Source organism: Cantharellus anzutake (assembly GCF_015039405.1).
Source record: "Cantharellus anzutake strain C23 chromosome Unknown EI90scaffold_49, whole genome shotgun sequence".
Classification (NCBI taxonomy): Eukaryota; Fungi; Basidiomycota; class Agaricomycetes; order Cantharellales; family Hydnaceae; genus Cantharellus; species Cantharellus anzutake.
The window spans coordinates 292,553-311,617 of NW_024066999.1; the positions used below are offsets into that span (position 1 = coordinate 292,553).

At 49.7% G+C, this 19,065-nt stretch overlaps 10 protein-coding genes and 1 non-coding gene across 11 annotated transcripts; 5 read left to right on the forward strand and 6 right to left on the reverse strand.

Moving 5' to 3' along the window:
• Nucleotides 1–364: 364 nt before the first annotated feature.
• Nucleotides 365–2,903, reverse strand: EI90DRAFT_3018898 (uncharacterized protein; the record flags this gene model as incomplete). The annotated part of the gene is made up of 9 exons (XM_039057272.1): nt 365–619; nt 676–1,024; nt 1,106–1,619; nt 1,689–2,004; nt 2,063–2,224; nt 2,286–2,380; nt 2,436–2,507; nt 2,564–2,725; nt 2,795–2,903. The coding sequence occupies 9 exons, from the start codon at nt 2,901–2,903 to the stop codon at nt 365–367; spliced, it is 2,034 nt and encodes a 677-aa protein (XP_038912532.1).
• Nucleotides 2,904–3,569: 666 nt separating this feature from the next.
• Nucleotides 3,570–4,093, forward strand: EI90DRAFT_3291620 (uncharacterized protein; the record flags this gene model as incomplete). Its single annotated transcript, XM_039067288.1, has 2 exons — nt 3,570–3,800; nt 3,852–4,093. Coding segments are annotated over exons 1-2 (414 nt in total), but the record flags the coding sequence as incomplete, so codon positions are not given.
• Nucleotides 4,094–4,954: 861 nt separating this feature from the next.
• EI90DRAFT_2931159 (uncharacterized protein) lies at nt 4,955–7,038 on the reverse strand (the record flags this gene model as incomplete). Its single annotated transcript, XM_039055046.1, has 4 exons — nt 4,955–5,719; nt 5,775–6,068; nt 6,126–6,436; nt 6,492–7,038. 4 exons carry the CDS (start codon nt 7,036–7,038, stop codon nt 4,955–4,957), a joined length of 1,917 nt encoding a protein of 638 aa, XP_038912534.1.
• A 301-nt stretch (nt 7,039–7,339) lies between these two features.
• Nucleotides 7,340–8,806, forward strand: EI90DRAFT_2976248 (NAD(P)-binding protein). Its single transcript, XM_039055876.1, has 6 exons — nt 7,340–7,483; nt 7,546–7,822; nt 7,882–7,948; nt 8,008–8,072; nt 8,131–8,294; nt 8,353–8,806. The coding sequence occupies exons 1-6, from the start codon at nt 7,423–7,425 to the stop codon at nt 8,733–8,735; spliced, it is 1,017 nt and encodes a 338-aa protein (XP_038912535.1). The 5' UTR covers nt 7,340–7,422; the 3' UTR covers nt 8,736–8,806.
• Nucleotides 8,807–9,110: 304 nt separating this feature from the next.
• Nucleotides 9,111–9,195, forward strand: EI90DRAFT_t195. The gene has a single exon. It is a non-coding gene; the product is annotated as a tRNA-Val (tRNA).
• A 1,837-nt stretch (nt 9,196–11,032) lies between these two features.
• Nucleotides 11,033–11,708, reverse strand: EI90DRAFT_2022338 (uncharacterized protein). Its single transcript, XM_039052446.1, has 2 exons — nt 11,170–11,708; nt 11,033–11,114 (listed from the first exon to the last, which is right to left on the reverse strand). The coding sequence occupies exons 1-2, from the start codon at nt 11,524–11,526 to the stop codon at nt 11,106–11,108; spliced, it is 366 nt and encodes a 121-aa protein (XP_038912536.1). The 5' UTR covers nt 11,527–11,708; the 3' UTR covers nt 11,033–11,105.
• On the reverse strand, nt 11,533–12,226 carry EI90DRAFT_3128357 (uncharacterized protein; the record flags this gene model as incomplete). The annotated part of the gene is made up of 4 exons (XM_039064085.1): nt 11,533–11,796; nt 11,859–11,931; nt 12,003–12,077; nt 12,162–12,226. The coding sequence occupies 4 exons, from the start codon at nt 12,224–12,226 to the stop codon at nt 11,533–11,535; spliced, it is 477 nt and encodes a 158-aa protein (XP_038912537.1).
• A 920-nt stretch (nt 12,227–13,146) lies between these two features.
• EI90DRAFT_3071876 (uncharacterized protein) lies at nt 13,147–14,248 on the forward strand. Its single transcript, XM_039061344.1, has 2 exons — nt 13,147–13,251; nt 13,304–14,248. The coding sequence occupies exons 1-2, from the start codon at nt 13,241–13,243 to the stop codon at nt 14,115–14,117; spliced, it is 825 nt and encodes a 274-aa protein (XP_038912538.1). The 5' UTR covers nt 13,147–13,240; the 3' UTR covers nt 14,118–14,248.
• EI90DRAFT_2931070 (Metallo-dependent phosphatase-like protein) lies at nt 14,175–16,586 on the reverse strand (the record flags this gene model as incomplete). Its single annotated transcript, XM_039055040.1, has 9 exons — nt 14,175–14,316; nt 14,373–14,642; nt 14,694–14,845; nt 14,921–15,029; nt 15,079–15,529; nt 15,583–15,699; nt 15,753–16,081; nt 16,144–16,207; nt 16,271–16,586. The coding sequence occupies 9 exons, from the start codon at nt 16,584–16,586 to the stop codon at nt 14,175–14,177; spliced, it is 1,950 nt and encodes a 649-aa protein (XP_038912539.1).
• Nucleotides 16,587–16,706: 120 nt separating this feature from the next.
• EI90DRAFT_3128360 (Mis12 protein-domain-containing protein) lies at nt 16,707–17,617 on the forward strand (the record flags this gene model as incomplete). The annotated part of the gene is made up of 3 exons (XM_039064086.1): nt 16,707–17,135; nt 17,187–17,307; nt 17,379–17,617. The coding sequence occupies 3 exons, from the start codon at nt 16,707–16,709 to the stop codon at nt 17,615–17,617; spliced, it is 789 nt and encodes a 262-aa protein (XP_038912540.1).
• Nucleotides 17,443–18,962, reverse strand: EI90DRAFT_3071886 (uncharacterized protein). The gene has a single exon (XM_039061345.1). It carries the CDS (start codon nt 18,952–18,954, stop codon nt 17,743–17,745), a length of 1,212 nt encoding a protein of 403 aa, XP_038912541.1. The 5' UTR covers nt 18,955–18,962; the 3' UTR covers nt 17,443–17,742.
• Nucleotides 18,963–19,065: the final 103 nt, after the last annotated feature.

Here is a 19,065-nt window from a genome sequence, read left to right on the forward strand (position 1 = left end):
TATATATTGGCCATTGGTTGGTTTCGTTTAGGAGGATCGCGACGTAATGAGCGCCAACTCGGCAACCCAGATGTTGCATGTTCACGAAGCTGATAGTGCTTCCAGCTGTGCATGTCCGTCAGTTGCTTCGGTAGCATCAACTATGTATTGCCCAGTAATGATTTCGGCAAGGAAAATGGGGGGGAGCATATGGATTGCGGAAAAGTGAGCAAGATCCAGAGCGAAAATACAAAGGAAAATGTCAATCAGAGGGCAACGAAAAATGAACGAGGGATGCATCAAGAAGCGCCCAGGTGTACAGATGCGGGAAGACATATCGACAACACCGGGGCTAACGAATATGTTCTTCACACAATTGGGGAAGTTAGATGGGAAGGACCGAGCCGCCTTTCGTGTGTGGAGTGGTGAATGCGGGACTTAATGGCGAACCATTCAACAACCCGTTCCCATTAGCCGAACGCTCACCAATCTCCGAGCTATCAGTGGACGATTCACCTACGTGGGTGCCAGTTGGAGTTGGGGGAACAATGCTTGACGACGGGAGCGTGGTTCCAGGTGTATATTTACCAACGAACCAACTCGGCACCCAACCACGGTCGCCTGTGTCTTCTCCTATTGCCTGTAAAAATTCAATCAACTCCAAAGGTTCCGATGGACACGAATTCTGCGGCTTACATAGGACCAGTGGTTATATCGTTTGAAGACCCGAAGAACATCTCCTCTCGCTAGTGTTAGCTCATGCTCACCCCTCCCAGGGTAGTTCATAAGCGCGATGCCGGGGAAACTTGTTGATATAATCTTCGATGGCAGGATGGGAGACTTATGGGCGGTCGCCGGAGACTCGTTAGAACTTAATCCCGTGGCTCGCGAAGGAGAGTTTGCAGCTTTTGCTTCAGATATAGCCAATGCGGTGGGCACATGAGTTTCGAGAAGGCAGCCTGCGGGGACCCAGCCTTTTGGAGCTTTGTCATCAATCACGCCTTCGCCACTGGGATCCTTCTGGACAATCCACCAGCCTTGCCGCCTAGACAGGATTATATACGTGTCATCGCTGGAAGGAACTGAGTTCAAAACTGCGTGTAGGCACCTTGAAGGCATCACTCACACTACCACATTAAACTCATCGTCCTGTTCGGCCAAATAAGGATATATGGCGATAGCATAAGACGTGCCACCCGCAGCTGCAGCTAAACTATCTTTTACATCGGGATGAGGGCTTGGCTCATCCCCACTTTGTATCTTGCCGCGTGAAGAATCAGGCTGTGAGTCAGCGGTCTCGGGCCAAGATGCGCCGCCCCCGTTCGTGTTTTGCGCATTAGCGGCTTTCACAGCTTGCGCCTGGACGCTCACGGGATGTAAAACTGGTGGCTGATGCAGTCTCGTGTTACGAGAGTACGGCGCTGCCGCGACAGCATTCTGGGCGGCGTTTGCACCTTTTGGCAGCTGGGATAGATTGTTGGCAACGGCCTCACGAATCCGCATAGACTGCTTTTGCTGCGCGACAGCAATGGGAGAACGTATATCCTTGATGTGCCTTAACATAAAAACGGGATTCTTGTTCGCGTCCTTTAATTTCTGGAATAGCAAGAGGGGCTTTTCGTCATAGCTCAGACAGCGTTCTATCATTAAGACAAATATCAACACCCATACCATCTAGAAGATACAAAATCGTTGCGTAGGGGACATACCCGTACTCCCGTAACAGATGAACATGACATACTGCCGCCAGTCATCGCTGATCTTGTATTTCTTGAGCGCAGCGGGAAGGACTTTCCAACACGGATCATCTAAGCTCACTTTGAAGCTCTTGAACTGGTTCTCCCCTGTCGGTGTTGCTGTGGAGCTTGAACTCGAACTTGCATCTCGGCTTTGTGTGAGTTTTGAGGCAGATGGGGTTGATGGATTGAGAGTGGGGTTAGATTGAGTACGATCTATAGTTGGGCGGCTGATCTCAGACTTGGCAGGAACTGGAGCGGTCTGCGGTGGACGTCGCGCGTGGCTTGACTACCCGTATCATTGAAAATTCAAAGATGTCAAGTGCATGAAGAAGAATGGTTCATACCATGGATGATGGATCATGCTCCACCTTCTGTGGTGAAGGGCGAGGGGATACTTCATGGGTAGTGTCATTAGCAGCTCGAGTCGGTGAAAGTGTTGGTTGACTGTAATCAGCCCACCGGAACGACGGCTGCTTCACGATGCCGGGCTCACGACCATTTGAAAACTATTTCGGGTTTTATCATACTAATGGGAAAGATTGCGATAACAACATGAGGCGGACTGACCTTTGATATCCGCAGTGCTGTCATTTCTTCTATGCACAACTGCAAACTGTCATATAGTTTCCGGTTCTCCTCCTCCAATATTCTAGTTCTTTCAGCTGAGCGATAGATGTGTCAATACCAGGCTTAGACAACCATGCCACCTGCTCGTACCTAATTCATGAATCATTCCATGCAAGCGATCAAGTGAGACGCCCTCTTGGTCAGCGGTTTCAATTACTTCAGCTATCGAACGGGTTTGAAAATGTGGCTAGCAAAGGAGCGCTCATACACATTCTTACAGGGCGGCACATAATGCTCAGGTTCAATGGGAACGCCATGAGCCACCTTCAAGTGGTAGACCTCGCGGAGGATGGTAAGTCGTTGGCCGACCGAGTGAACGCCGACCTCCCTCAGCCCATCATGGTCAAGCAGGCAGAGAATTTCTCCGGATATGCCGTGGTCTACGGAATCCATGGTCAGTGATTTGAGTGGCAAGATGAGCTATGCCTGCCCGAGCATGGAATACCCACCAAAAATCTGCTGTTGGTATTGGGTGAACCCGAGAGTAGCGAGCCATTCATTTACAGCTGCTTCATCCCAGTCGATGACGGTTTCCGTGGAGGACGATGTCGCCGACATGGAGGGCCAGGGTTATTGCCAATTCAGGTATGATTTTGCTTCCGCGGGTCCACTGCGAACCTAGAATTTTAAACTTTTGCTTTGATCTTGAGTGCTGTGGGCAGCCCACATGTTTCTTCAAGAAGTAGTATTAGCATCTATGGCGCCTTCATCTTCTGGCAATGGACGTGGTTTCATCTCAATGCATGACCTTAACACTGGCGCATCCTTGTTTTCGTTGAAGCAAACGACTGCAAACCAACAATGCACAGTTGCAATCGAAACCTTTGACGAGCAAGGTGGGGTTATCCTTGCAGCTCAGTCAGACAAAGCCCTTCTGAATGTGTATTCCTACCAAAAGGTCCATGTCATACGCTCACTGCATTAGGCTTTGAGGTGCTAACCGCAGGTCTGTTCAGGACCAATTGCACCTCCGCATTGTGCTTCCTGAAAAATTGATTTGCATTGCTGCGGACCATAATTGCGACTTTGTTGCGGGGGGCACACAAAATGGGAGGGTCTATCTGTGGGAGGCTAGTCCCTATACTATTCGAACTGGACATTCCTTTAACGAACTGTTACATTCCAGGCTGCTTCAGGGATACTCTTTAACACCTTTGATGCACATTATCGTAAAATAAATGTATTGAAGTTTACGTCGGACGGTTCTGCACTTGTCACTGCTAGCGAGGATGCCGGCGTTGCGGTTTGGTTAATGTCAAGGTGTCGTTGGTTTCTCGAACAATGTCTGTGGGCTCACCCGATCGCAGGTTACTTGATAATCAAATGCAACATGAGATTCCTGCTCCCTACATAATGTTTTCGGATCACACTCTTCCTGTGACTGATATCCACTGTGGCATTGGTCTGTACTCACAAAGCCGTATTATTACATCCTCGATAGATAACACATGCAAGGCAAGTTGATTTTGATCTATTTTCATGTTTGATGATTGACCATGGTCATAGCTTTGGGATATATCCTCACGATCTCTCCTTACGACTTTCCTCTTCCCTCATCCAATTACAAGAGTTATCATGGACTCAACGGAGCGTGTCATTTTTGCGGCCTCACCAAATGGTGATATCCATCAAATCAACCTGTTTCGAAAACACACAGATGAGCTCGGTCACCACAAGATTGATTCTCTCGGTACATCTGAGCGGGTTGAGCTTGATGAACTTGAAAAGCGAAGACTGATTTCTGTGGGGTATGACCACGCTTCCCCTAGTCCAGTTGCATTATCATGTCTCATCATACTACCAGATCAGCCGTGACTTCAATGGTCATATCTATGACGGGTGCCTTTCTCCTTGTCGGCACTGCACTGGGCGACATTCACATCTACGACATTGTATCTCACCAGCTCATCCGCAAAATTGCTCCCTCGATAAGGGGAATACAGGTCAACGATCTGCAAACGATGCTCAAACCGCCAGACCTCATGGGCCACGCAAACCTTGGCAATCCCTCCGCATTAAATGAAAACATTTCTATACGGCCTATCACTGCTTTCCATCGCATGAAAGACCCCAAGATACGACAAGCGCATGATGTTTTGGTCATACCTGTCCCAGCACCACTTGTGAGTTTAACAAGTCCTTACAATTGCTGAATTGTGACGTAACATCTGTTCTACAATCAGCCTTCTGTAACGCCCACAATGGAAGAACTGCTCGAAGATCAGCAATATTTCCTAGGCTCCAATCAAGCGGCGTCAATCAATGCATCGGAGCGAGCGGCCGATCTCGAGCGGGAACTAGCACAGGTCCGTCGCGAATTAGCCAAAGCAAAAGGTCTCAACAACGCACTTTGGGAGTCGGCCGTCACTGCCATCTTAGCAGACAAGTTGAAGGATTCTTCAACCTCTGTACCGGAAAGAGTGGCAGCAAAAGGGGATGATGGGAGACCCCGAAAACGAGGGCGAAATGAGTAATCTCGCTTTGCTATTTACATGTAGTCCCATACTGGACCACCTAGGGCCATATGCAATGCCAGGAATCCCTAAAATACGCCGTAAGACCGAGGCTGTTTAATCATTGAAGTGAAACGAAGTCGCAAAAAGAAATTATCAATACATGTACGCATCTGGGGGAATTGGAGGAGCATCAGTAGGAGGCGGCGGTGGCGGAGGTTCATGCCCGGTAAGCAGCGCATAGGGGGCACCTGGAGGAAGGGGCGGAGCGAAGGCGTCATCAGGAGGTGGTGGCGGTGCGATTGCATCGAGGGAAGCACCTGGAGGAGCAAAGATGACAGCCAGAGGCGGGCTTGTATCCGCATCATCGGCAAGAAGAGTAGCAACAATAGATCGCCCAGCAAAAGATCGCCCGGCTAACGCAGCAAGAGCCTTACCCGCCGAAGCTGTATCGGCGAATTTGACATACACCCGACCAACGCCTGCATCCTCGTCAGCTTGACGCTGGGAAGCGATCAAGGCCGCTGCATCTGCAGACCATTTCTTTTCCCGCTTGACGGGGCGAGGGATACGAATGTCTTCGACGGATCCATAACTTTCGCATTCCTCTCGGATATCTCCAAGAATGTCCTGGTATTCGTCATCGTTGACCAAATCCTCAGTTGTGACCATGTTCAGCATGAGCAAAATGCGGGAATTCGTTTCTGACGGATCCAGTGCGCGCGGGATTACGGTACGACGACCTGTGAGAGCCGTCTGGTACTCTTCGGCTGTCGGCATACCGGGGATGCCTACAACGGGCTTGGCACCCACGGAAGCACGTTGTACAACCAAAAAGCGATCTCCCAATTCCATTCCATTGAGACCTTGGGTTGCAATGTCAGTGACGGATGGATCAACGTATTCGAAGAAGGCGAAACCCTGGGGACGTAAGTTATTTAGCAAGCATCAACATCACATCCAAGACCCTCGCTACCTTCGAAGTGCCGGTACTGCTATCCTTGACGAGGTTAAAGGCTTTTAGTTCACCAAAACTCTTCAACAGCTCCATAACCTGTTCTTCATTGAGATAAGTAGGCAAACCACCAACGAAGATCTTGTTGGCAGAGTCGGGAACGTTCGTGGAGACGACGCCAGGAACATGGAAACTGGATGGCGCGACAGGGTCAGGCCCTGCATAGTCCTTGGGCCGGCGAATCTTCAGCGTTACCCCCTGAAAAACGATGCCATCGAAGGCCATAGCAGCAGTGGCATCTTCGGCTGAACGGAACTAATATTCCTGAACTCAGGTCTTGCTAAGGGCCTCAACCAAAGCAATAAAACGCACCTCGACGAAAGCATAGCTTTTTTCATGGTTAACTTGAACGGCAACCACAGAGTCACCTGGGCCACCCGTTCCGAGGCCTGTCTCAACCATCTTTGCGTTGAAGAAAGAACCAATGTTCTCCTCATTTGCTGAGAAGGTGATGCCTCCAACGTAGAGCCTGCGAGATTGTCTGGCAAGATTAGGGTTGCCTCCACCAAATGCTGCCGCCTGCGGGAAGTATATCGGCGCTGAGGGGACAGGTGCGTCAGCTGGTGGTGGCATCGTGCCTGGAATCGGCTGTGTTCTGTTCGCTCCAGGAAGGTTGAACAGACCTAATATAATGAATGAATTTGAAAGATATAGCAATGGTGAAGCGCGGACCGTTACCTGTGGCTTTTGCCTGAATCGCGTTATACTGCTCATAACCAGGGGCATGTAAGTCCCAACCTGAAGCTTTTCGGGGACGTTTTGACAATGGGACAGCACTTGGAGGAGTAGGAGAGCGACGTTCAGGAGTAGGGACGTCATCCCGGAGGCTGCTTCCAGCCCGTCCACGGTCTCTTCCACGTCTGTCCTCACCACGACGATCTCTATTATCATCACGACGGTCATCGCGACGGTCATCACGGCGGTCATCGCGACGATCATCGCGCGAGCCACGGTAATCATCGTCTCGGCGACGTCTATCATCCTCGTGGCGAGAACCCCCAGAGCGCCGAGAGTCATCATATTTGCCACCATAACGGTCATCTCTGGGATCACGTCTATAACGGTCATCATCATAATCACGTCGTGAAGAACGGTATACGCGATCACTTTGGGAGCGCCCGCCATCATCACGGTGCCGGTCTATGGGAGAAAATAAAGTGACTGAGTAAACAAGAGCTGGTGAACGACGCCAAGGCACGCTGTAAAGCTGCAAAAAAACGATCATTTGGAGAATTGCCTGGACCTAATACCTGATGCAGCGGGTCATATCGGTCACAATGCTAGCTAGCTAGACATAAACGCGAGAGATTAAGGTTGATGGCACCAGCAGCGGCGTCGAGAAAAACAGATACTGAATGAAACAATCAGCCTCACCTTCTTCCTTTGGGGCCTCAGAGCCTAAATAATGCATGCATATCAGTTTTCGGATATGCCCAACAAGTGCATGTATGCTGATTATGCTGACCTCGGATGCTCATTTTGTGTCTTGCAGAAAACGTGTGGGTCCCAAAAGACAACGGCATTCCCCGGGGACCCCGTTATCCATGCTTAATTCCAAGTCAAATTCGATGGGGCTGGTGTGAGAGCCCGCCTGTCGAATATCACACCTATGGCCAAAAGTTCTGAGGGTCTGGTCGTCCTCATCCTTGGAGTAACTGGTTACATTGGTGGTGGGTACATACCAGCATTCGAATTAAAGAGCTTACCTGCAGCTCGATGGAACATCTACTAGGTGCCATTGGTGTTTCCCTTAAAAAGAAACATCCTACGAGCATCTACAAGGCCTTCGTTCGTTCTGCGGAAGCCGCGGAAGCCGTTAAGGCTGCTGGCTTTGAGGTCGTTCAAGGCACTGGGAACGCCGAATGGGACAGAAACGTCGTTGCGAAGGAAGCGGCGGACGCGGATGTTGTTATCAATACTGCAGACGCCGACGATCTCGAGCTAGTTAATTCCATCCTAGAAGCACTCAAGAACAGCGTTAAGGAGCTTCCGATCCTGATTCATACGAGGTAAGCTAGCTGACTGGACACCAAGCGACGCCTACCAAAGTAGTATGTTACCATCACAGTGGCACTGGCGTTTTGGCGGATTTGCCCACTGGCGGCTTTCAAGAAACTGCAAAGAAAATTTGGGATGTAGGCCAACCCATCCAGCCTTTCTGGCCAGTATCACGAAACGCTGAGCACGGATATAGGACAGCAAACCTGAGGATATTAAAGCAATAGGTCCCAACCAACCCCATCGTAACGTTGATCTAGCGTGGGTTGCTCCAATATGCATCCCCACCTGCTTAAACCGATCTCACTTGCCCAACCAGCATCTTCAATGCAGGGAAGGAGGATTACTTCATCGGTTACATCATTGCTCCGTCTACGATTTATGGCGTCGCCTTCGACAATCCGGGTAACCGCATCTCTCAGCAGATCCCTGCGCTGATTCGAGCGTCTGTGGAGCGTCATCAGACTGTTTATGGTGGCGAAGGTCTGCATTTTGCCTTCACTCTATCCATCTCGTCACCCACTCAAACATTTCATTATAGGTACCAATGTCTGGAACAACGTTCATGTTTTCGACCTCGCGGACCTTTACATTCTGATATTTGAGAAGGCCCTCAGCGAGCGTGCTAGGGGAAAACCCACCTCTTCCGATCCCTACGAACGCTTCTATTTTGGCTCTGTGCGGTCTCATGCCTGGGGCGACGTTGCGAAACGCCTTGCAACTATCCTGTACGGAAAAGGGGTGGTAGATAACGATAAGGCGATCAGCATTGCCGCAAAGGAATTGCCCAAGGCGATTACGGTAAATTCGCAAAGCGTAAGTAATAGAGGCCTTTTTGATGGTTGGACACCCAGCCGTGCAAAACTTGAGGACACGCTCGAAGAAGATGCTGTTGCTACGTTGGCGCAGCTTGGAGTGAGGTAGTTAAATGAATAGGTAGAAAATTCTAATTCTGGCGTATATCATTGTATGTATCGAATGAGATCTACTCTGTCTGGTCAAAGGAGTGGCGAAATATAAACATCGACTATCATACAACCTACTCGAATGTCGGATGAGCAATTTACCCAGTGTAACAGATACGTACCTAACTCATCGTCGTCATATACCTTGCAAACACCCTTCGGCCCTACACCATTACGCCAAATGAATATCTTGAGACATAAAGAGAAAAATGTGTCCACCTGGATTGAATGACACCGTCCCATGGTCGAGTGCCGTTCGCCACAGGGTAGCGCACGAATTCTGTAATTTATTACACAATTACCAGTCAAGTTTGTGAGACCTTGCCGCCGATACGGCTTGATAGCTCAGTTGGTAGAGCGCCTGCTTAACACTTGTTGTTATGCGCAGAAGGTCGCAGGTTCGAGCCCTGCTCAGGTCATTCCTGATGGAATATCCTCACTTTTTGCGTTTGCGAGCCACCCATCGGGGCCCGTAGCAACGAGACTAGCTTGGACCCACAGCGTTTTGTTACGTTCCAAAAATGACAAGAGACATTGGCGGGGCCACGGTGCAATGAATGCAGTGGCCCGTCCCCAATCGCCCTGCCGCTAGCTTGCGGTACGCCGGGTAGATCATGCTGGTGGGAACCCCGACCAGGGCACATCACTAAATCGCCTTAGAAGCATTTAGTGACATCTCACCCCTATGGACATACATACCGATTTGCGAGTTGCGATACCGGTGGACAAAGTGCGAGCAATGAAGGATATCACAACGACGTACCTGAAAGAATTCAAGGGACGTGCCTTTTCCGGTCTAACTTACGCTTCCCCACAGGTTGTTACATGCCACCCTCCATATAGGACCGAACCTTCTCGCTATTGAAGCGAATCTGAGCACTACCTCGAGGACAATGGTTCCATTGGCTGAGGAACGGTAATTTTCAGACACAAAGTCTCCGGGACACCATTACCCCCGCTAGAATTCGCCCGCTTTCATCGCCCTACAGAGTACATGTTCAGGAGGGAAGGGGGGAAGGGGGGTATGTTCGCTGGGGTTTAGTGGCCTAGGAATGAGCTCAAACAGTTAGGAGATTGTCAAGTATTCTCGCTCGTGAGGATCAGCATACTTAAATGTTCATCTTGGAAGCAACTATGTGTTCAATCTGGAGGGTGAGGATGAAGCAATCTCACCTCGTTGCCATGCCAGAACCCGTAATGAAATGCAAAAGGAAAATCTTGAGCTAAATCGACCTCTTCGTGGTCCCCACTTACCTCCCACGTTCCAAGATGGCAGAGTGTAAGAAAATCTGTCTGGTAGGCTTCCTCGTTGAGTGGGATGCGAAAAATTTTTTTGGTGCAGATCAACGGAGAAAGTTGAGGGTGACATTAAACGGCAGCCATTTTCTTTCTTTCCTGTCCTTTTTTGATCCGATGACTATCATTTCCCCGTCCATCAGGAAGGAAGACAAGGGAAAGTGGCTCTCCAGACCCCCAAGGTCTCTCCTCCTTTCATAAACAGTTCAGCCAGTAAGCATTCCACGAGGAGGTCAATTCAAGTGTACAGGTTTTGAGCTCCATAAGAATAAAGTAAACGGATTATCTCCATACTCGTGGATGTCTCCTTCGGGGATGGTAGTGTGAGTCCAGATCTTGATAAGAACTTCTTCCTCCCAAGCCGGCGACACGCCGCCCAGTGCCCAGAGAGCATATACATATATACCCCGCGCAACAGCGAACGGTTTCCCGACGGATCGACAGGTTGCGCAAAAATCAATTCTCCTACTAGAAAGTTTGCTTGGCGGATGTACACCAAGCAAGCAACCCCGCCGTGGGGTAATGCATTGTACTATTGCCGATCAGAGTTTTTGTATATCCGACTGGTGAGAGGCCCGTAGGCGCATTCCTTTATCGGCCAGCCAACTAAAGGAGTTACCGGTTGGTGTCTTCTGAAGTGCTACATGCAGGCGCTCCTGGTGCATGCCTTGCATAGTTATCACATTCACAGATTTACCAGGCTCAGAGGTGTTGATGCGAGACACTGAGAGGCCAATAACCCCTGGCGCTTTCAGCCTGCAAGGTGGATCGCCGAAGAACAGTACAATCAATGATGACACAGATCTGAGTATTGTATCTGTGTCTCTATACAGAAACAGCGCTGGAAGCTCTGGCTCAATGCATGGTCGTCCACAACCGCCAGACTGAACGTAACTATTTCGTCTAGGAGTCGGATACCTAGTGGTCTTTCAAGGGCATAGTCCTGATTCAGATTTTGATTCATTGTACTCGACCAAGCTCGTGCAACGCAGGGTGTGCGCAATGCATGATGGAAGCCGCTGAGTCGAGATGTCTATGTCTCCTGTTACCCGTCAATGCACAAATCGAAGTGTTTGGTGGATTAAAACCTGCTTTACCTCGACAAACGCGTCCAAGCTAGGAGGGGGAAGCATATTGGCCATCGACCTCGAAACATGTAAACGGGTATGTATAGATTCACATTTGTTTGTCCCGACAATCGACATCAGGCTAACAAAACAACAGAAAATTTTGGGACTTGCGCGGCGACAACGAAGAACAGGTACAGCAGAACTACGGTGAACCTTTCCAAAGCTGTAAACAAAAAAAATAGGGTGGGGGTAGGAAGGAAAAAAAAAAAAAAAAAAAAGGGGAAACAACTTCGTGATAAGGAACAAGAAAAAAAAGCAGTTCTGGACCAGAATAAAGAAATTGACCAGAGAGCGCACTTTGAATGACAGGCGCGACGGACCCATTAAGTCTCACAGCACAACAACAGCACCAACGATCATCAACACACTAGCGACCAAAGCGCCAGCTCCGATATTAGCGATACCCGCCATTGGAACCGTTCTCGAGGCGCTACCTCCTCGACTCGTGGTACTGGGACTGGAGGAATGACTTGTACCTGGCGTACCAGTCGATACGGCACCACCAGTCGATGTGGCGCTGCTACCAGTTCGGGTGGACGGATTCGAAGTCGAACCCTGGGACGTACTCGGCAGAGTAGTACCTTCAGCTTTAGCCTGCACATTTTGTGGTCAAATAGCCGCGACACATGGAAACTCCGAGCGGGGTTTGGACGTACCACAAAGGCTGCAAACGTCTGGTTTCCGCTAGTGGGAGGATTGATAGCTGCTACCATCCCTGCTTTACAATGACTGAGATTTTAAAAAATCAAGGATGTCAATATTAAGAGGCCGTTGTGGAGAAAAGACCGTCGTCGGCTTACCCGTCAACAATACAGAACAACCAGTAAGGATCCGTGTCGTCGACCGTGTAATTATAAGTGAAAGGTCCCGTGTGTCTGAACGAAGCAAACCAGAGAACCATAAAGAGTCAGCATCGGGCAAAATTGCAATGTCCGCGCTTCCACCAACGATGTACGTACATTCCGGAATCGAAGCCGCTGCGGGTACAGGGATTATCGAAAGTGCTTTGCACAACGGACTGCATGACATAAAAACGTGTTTGCTTTTATCGTTGGCAAGAGAAGAGGCTGGCTCACATGAGGTATGGAAGGTGCGAATTGAAAGATTACAACGTCTCCTTTCGCAGCGGTGAAGTTATTCGGGCTGAAGGCAAGCTGGTTATTGGCGCCAACTTGAACAGGAATTGTAGCCTAAAACCAATGTCGAAAAATCGAAAGGGTAGCCCGAGTGGGGTGTTGTTGCGTAGGGAGGAGGTTTAACGTGAGCTGTCAACACCCAACAATGAGAAATGGTGTGAAAGTCTTACGGCCCAAGCATTGATTGAGAAGAGGCTGTATAGAGTTGCCCAGAAAGCGGGGCAGCGAAGAGACAAAGGATTCATCACAGCGATGGCGAGCGACCTTGGCAATGAACTTTGAACAAGTTTGAGCGAGAACAGAGAACTTGTGAGTCTTGGCGGAGTTCGGGGTTTTTAAGAGTGAAGAGGGAACGTGGTCACTGGTTCTCAGAATGCCGTGAAGTTGTTCCTGGTTCACGACCGGGCGATCGACGAGAAAACGGAGTTAATTATAGGCTCAGGGCGACGCGCCATGAAATGAGTTGTAGCGAAAGGGCTCAACACCATCAAAGATGGTAATATAATGATGATGATGCGTTGGGGTTGGTCAACGTGAGTTGTGGCACCCGCACTTGCGCCACACTAGTAGTTGCCTGTCTGATCCATGGCTATACGCTTATCAACTCGGTCTTTGACGTAAAATAACTGAAATGAGAGATTACATAACGCCCGGTTCACACACGATCGGTTACGGCACTCGTGCAAAAATAGAAAGAAAAACTTGTAAACAGACAATCGCGACGGCGATCGTAGCCCGTTGTCCCGGGAGCCCAAGTCGGATCACGCGACCATCGGAGCACAGAAGGACAGTTAGTTTCCCACGCTCGGCACTTCCCCTCAGGTGTCCCAAAAAATTATGTTCCAAGCTCTCGTTCGACAGTCAACCAAGTTGTTGGCTCCATCTTCCGCAATACGAGTCGCATGTATAAGCACTACAGCCCAAGTTTTGGCCCGTCAGAATCGGAAAGGGACACTCAAGATTACCTCGAATAAACTATCTCAGCGTGAGCTTGCTCGTTTGGACTCGACACCATTAGCAGTCCGGCGTCGTCGAGAGGCTCTGGGTGTACCAGATGCATCGATGAACACTGGTGTCACTGCAGATAAGCAGTATGCCTACGAAATGCATAAAGCTCGAGGGAAGTTTCTTCATCTTGCGGAGCCACCAAAGGTTTCCGATTGGGTGAAAGAACGAGAAGCTCGGCAGCGCGTGATCAGGGGTTATGGCGTTGGACGAAAAATCTATCTTCCCAATATCATCTTCCGTTTGGTCCCCAATTATACCCCTCCAGGCAAAGCATATAACCCTTACGAAGCCACCTTCCGCGTACCATTAAGCCTCACCAAGACCGACGTTAGAGGTTATCTTTTCGCCATGTATGGACTCAAAGTCACCTTCATTCGTACCGACATATATTACGCTCCGATCGAACGACAATTTCGCCGGCCAAAAGGGCGAATGAAATCCCACAAGACCTATAAACGAGTAGTCGTCGGTTTGCACGAACCATTTTATTTCCCTCATATGCCTGAGGAAATGACTCGGAAAGAACGCAGGGCTCATCGAGAGTGGCTCGTGGCCAAGTTCAACATTGACCAGGTTGAAGCCGCTAGAAGGAAAGCTCAGGTTCTTTCACTTGGGATGAAACCTACATGGCGAGGGAAAGTGAGCGGAAAGAAAAACATCATGAAGGCAGCGGCCAAACGACGGGATTCGGTAGAAAGGCAACTTACGGGCAGGGTAAAACAGATGATGAATTGGGGTAAACAAGCAAAGGCGCAGAGCGCCGATTTGTAGGGAATGTGTCTGGGACAATCTAATTATTAGGGTACATATATAATTACATGCATATAATCATGTCCTCCCGAAAGGCGGTGGAGCGCCTCTCCCAGTCAGAATCTGCTGGTCAATTACATGTCCACTTTCGGTCCACTTGTATGTCTGGATGGTTTCACCAAAGTCGCTCACGTTATAAATCCGGAACCTTCGGTCAAACCTAGCAGGCGCAAGCTGTCCTTGAACAGTAAGGAGCCTAGCAACGAAAGCACTTACCCTATCCTGCCATATCCCGAATACGAACCGCCACCACCAAAGCACATCCATACTCCACTTATTCTCCTACACCGGTCGGTGATGTGGCAATGCCCATTCCCTATGACCTTGATTTCGCGTCCACCAGCCTCCGACTCTGTCACGCGCAGTATGCCGGCTTCGAAGAAACCACTGTTGTGTTTTGGGGAGCCTGGTCCATCAAGTTCCTCGCCCACATTGAATCTTGACGGTTTCTTTGTGTCCTCATCCGCGGGGTAATACGCTTCGGGCCTATGTACTTATCAGTAAGTCCAATTTGTATGGGGGGGGCGGAGGACTCACAAAGGTATGTGGAAGAAAACCATCGCGTTGGGTTTCGCGAGCGTCTTCGATGATTGATTTTGCCGAGACTCCAATGCGACGTTCCAAATATGTCCAAGGTCTTTCCCACCGTCTGGAGTGAAGGGTCGTTCAATGGGATCTATACGATGAGACTCCCCAAGGAACCATTCTCTCTGGCTCTAGAAGTAAGGTGGCGTCAAGACGGGATCTCGAACGTGCTCCTCGACACATACTGGCTTAATCCAATCATACTCCGGAGGTTTCCAAAACGACCAGCCTCTGCTAGCGTATGCACCAGAATCAATAAAGTATAACGTCAACAAATGTGTCTTCGACCTGTGTAAGCTGTTAAGCCAGTCATCATCATCAATTGACAAGAACGTACGGATCTGGGCTTCTGACTTTCAGAACGTAATTCCCTACCCCATCTACTTCCCTTGGTCCAGCCTTCGACAAACTGAACGGGAGGGCCTCCAATATCTTCATCTCCTCAATTCTATTCAAGTCCGTCTGGTCATCATGATTCCCAAATACAGCGGCCCAGTTTATACCCTTATCGATCACGGTTTTCGCAAACTTTGCAAGAACAGACTTGGAGTCCCATGAAGTGCCCTGCCCATTCAACTGGTCACCGGTGAAGACGACCAGATCAGGTTTTTCTATATCTAGAGCTCTGGAGAGAAGCGTATCTGTTGTGACATCACCCTTCTTGCATGGTGGGCTCATGTTTGTATCGCGACACACTCCTTCTGACACCGAGTAGTGTAAATCAGCGATTTGCATAATTTTATACGTCCCATCCCGGTTAAAATGGGGTGGTTTTCCCCTTGGGGTACCTGGGACAAAGGAATGGAGTCTGTCTAGACATGTATGCGGTAACATTACTTACGCTTCACACCTCTCCGGAAAACAACTGAGACAGATGAGGTTCTAGGCCCGTGGCCAACGAAAATTTGCCTGCTCAGCTTTTCGAAGCCAAACATAGGAGGACCATCCCCATACAGGACTGTCCGAGTTCGTATTTGCGACACGATACGAAAGTAGTGGCAGTGGACTTACTGTCCAGTTCTGTGATCGCTTCCTGTATCTCTTCATCGTCTGAAGCATCCTGAAGCGGTGGTCGCAGCTTGTACCAGAGGTAGATGTCCATTTGAGAAGGATGCACCCCGTCAACCAAGGAGCCCGGAACTTTGTGCCAGGCAGACTTGGGTTCAGGTATCAACTCAATCTCGTCGTCAGCCAAGATGAGAAGGGAAGTAATGAGTGGGACGTCCAAGCGTCTTGACCGTCTGTACCAAAGGTGCAAATACCAACGACCCGTTCGAGAGTTCAGGTCGCGTTCAACTCGAACCCATTTCCCTTTAAGGGCATCATCTTCCAATGTCGTTCTTTAGCAGTATTGTGGTCAATGACAGGGATGGATATGATGGGAGGGGGAGGAGCTGCACACCGTGGATGGCAATACGGGACGAGGGAAGGATGTAACAAGCAAGGCTTGACAGCAATTTCCGTCACTAAATGGTAAAGCACATATCAGGCCACTTTGACACATGGGTACATAGAGACATAGCACGGACAGCCTGTGTGATGTGGAAGCAGAGGATTCCAAATATCAAGAGGTAAGCTAGTCGGAGGCACATTGGAGTCATCATTCACTACGTCCCACCAGTCCACTGAACTAGTGTTTGTTGGTCGGGATGGATCGTGCGGTTCAGACGGAGCTGGAACCCCCGGAGTGATAGTGTCGAACGCTTGCCAGCCAATGTGCTGGAATTTCCCTAAGGGTCTTGGCTTCTCATAAATGTAGAACGTAAGCAAAAGAACAAAGAGGATGTAACATGTAAGTGGCAACGATCGCTTGAAGATCAATCGATGTGAGAGCCTAATCGACATGACGACGTGTCATGGAGGTGTTTGCGCACGGCGCTAATTATGAAATATTCTAGAATCCGGAGTTTGCCTTGCACGATTTGGGTCTTCGAGCCCCCCCCCAAACAACCCGCAACAAAATCGATGAACACGTCCGCCGAGGCGACGATATGGGATACACATACGGCCGAACTCCTCCTCGCTGAAATCCTTGGGTTCCCACCCCAAATGTTTCTTGATGACCTTACCAATATCGCTCATAGCAACGTAAGAATGACTGTGGAAGCCGTTGAGTTGTTCCTCCGGCATTGGATTGACAAGCAAGACAGTTCAAAACTCGACGCACTAAATAAAGAACTGGAAACTGGGATAGCAGCTTTACAGACGCTTCTTGACTCGCACACGGACTTGGCATTCGATCTATTTGAAGCTTGGGCATGGCGGAACATCTTCGAGATCCCTCCCATTCCAATGGTTACTCCGCATCATCAAGGATTAGATCTCACAATACCAGGGGACGAAGAGACGCGTCTCCAGCGCGAGCTCAGCCAGAAAAAGCAAAAGTTGGATGCAGTGAGCCTTTCAAATCGCGTCAGACGAGGTCAAATGCTGACGCGTCTGAAGACGCGTCGACTTGAAGTCTTACTAGCTGACGCTGTGAAAGTGTCCGCGCAAAAGAAGAGTCTTGCCGAAAGGAACCTGAAACAACTTGAGTTCCTTTCGTCCACGGACTCGTTGAAAGATTGTCAGTCTGTTTATTTCATTGGCCGGTTCTCTATAGCTTATCCAGCTGAGATGAACGGGTGCTTCTCACAGTGCCAGATACCGTCACATCGATCGTTAACAAGATTCAAGAACTGCCAGATGAAGTACCGCGTATTGGACAAAGAGACCCTGAAAAGCGGAGGTGGGAGGGCTCACAGTCCGACTTCCTTGCATGGAGTGTCGCCAGAGCAATCGAAAACACTCGAGGAGCCGACGAGATCGGGCAATTCATCGACGAACAGACTGGTAATGCCGCCATGAAATTTGTCGAAGCGTTCAAACGCGTATAGACTGCCTATTATATAAGTCTCATCAGGTGTTCTCTGTACGAGTAGTGTAACATCAAGAGGAGTTGGTAATACTAATATCATGAAACCCGAATGACTCGTGAAACCATTTCAACGTGAAGGCCCCGTTATAAATCACCATTCCAGGCCAAGGCGACACCCTGACTGGCCTGCAAGCCTTGTCTCCCGGTTTTCGGTATCGTGAAACCGGCACTGGGGAAACTGTGATCTTGCGTACTAACCGTCACACCTTCCCCGTAATCATCGCCCCTGATCTGGGGGTTGTATGGGTAGGGTTCAATGGGAGAAGGGATAGATGATGGCTGAGAAGTCGATGCGGAGGATGGCGAACGAGCGTGGTTAGCTGATTTGGATTTCCGCGTGCGACGTCCGTCTGAAGAGCCCACAGAGGAAGGAGGGAGTGGAACGTTATGAGGGGCCTGCCGTTGTTGGATAAGATTAAGATTGGCTGGCCGCCTTGAGCTTGAGGCGAGAGGCACAAAGAGGGATCCATCTGTAAGAGCAGAAGAAGCGTGCGACCGTGACCACGAGCTACTTCCGTCCCCAGATCCGTATTTGGTGCTCGACCTTGACCTGCGATTATACTCCCCGCCAACGTCCACTTCCTCGTCGGGCTCCTCTTGCTCGGGGAGAGCGTTTGTCCCGTGTGCCTCGACATATGGGCCAAACTCGTGGGTGTCAAACTCCAATTCTTGCAACGATGGACGAAACGAGTCACGCGCAAGAGTCCCATCCCCACCAGGAAACCCTTCGAACACTGCACCCTCATTTTGAACATCCGCAGATTCAGCAAGCTGTTGCTTCCGCAGACGACGGGCAGCTCTTCTAGCGCGCCTTTCCTCCCTCTCTCGCTGCTCCTCTTCCTCCTGAGCTATTTGCTCATCTGTTAGTGACGAGGTCCATACATTCACGCCACGAGATATGCTGTCGATCGCAGAATCCGGTAAAGGGGTCGCGTCTGGGTCCAATGAAGCGCCAGAGATGGTCCGGATTCTTTGGTGGCCTTCAAATGCGGGAGCCTCGTCTTCTGACTGAGAGGGAGAAGGAGGATTGGTTGATCTTCGTCCAAAAAGATTATAGCCGAAGAGCCGGATGGTCTTTGGTTTGGAAGAGCCCTTTTGTCGAACCCGTCTCCGATTAGACTGTCCATGTCTTCCGACATTGGAGTGCAAGGACATTGCGTCTGCTTCTGCACCAGTTTGCTCATTTTCAGAGTTGAACAATAAACCATCTAGTTCTGGTGCACGTTGGTCTTCTTCATTGTCGCTTTCGTGAGCAGCGCCATGGAAGCAAGGAAAACAGGCCCGAAGCTGATCCATTAAAGAAAAATCATCCATAGTGCTTAAGAATGGCAGCAAGCAAGAGACAGCCGGATTATTGTTGGGAAAGAGTGGGGTGAGTTTGGGGCGGAAGCCCGGTTAAAGCCGGGC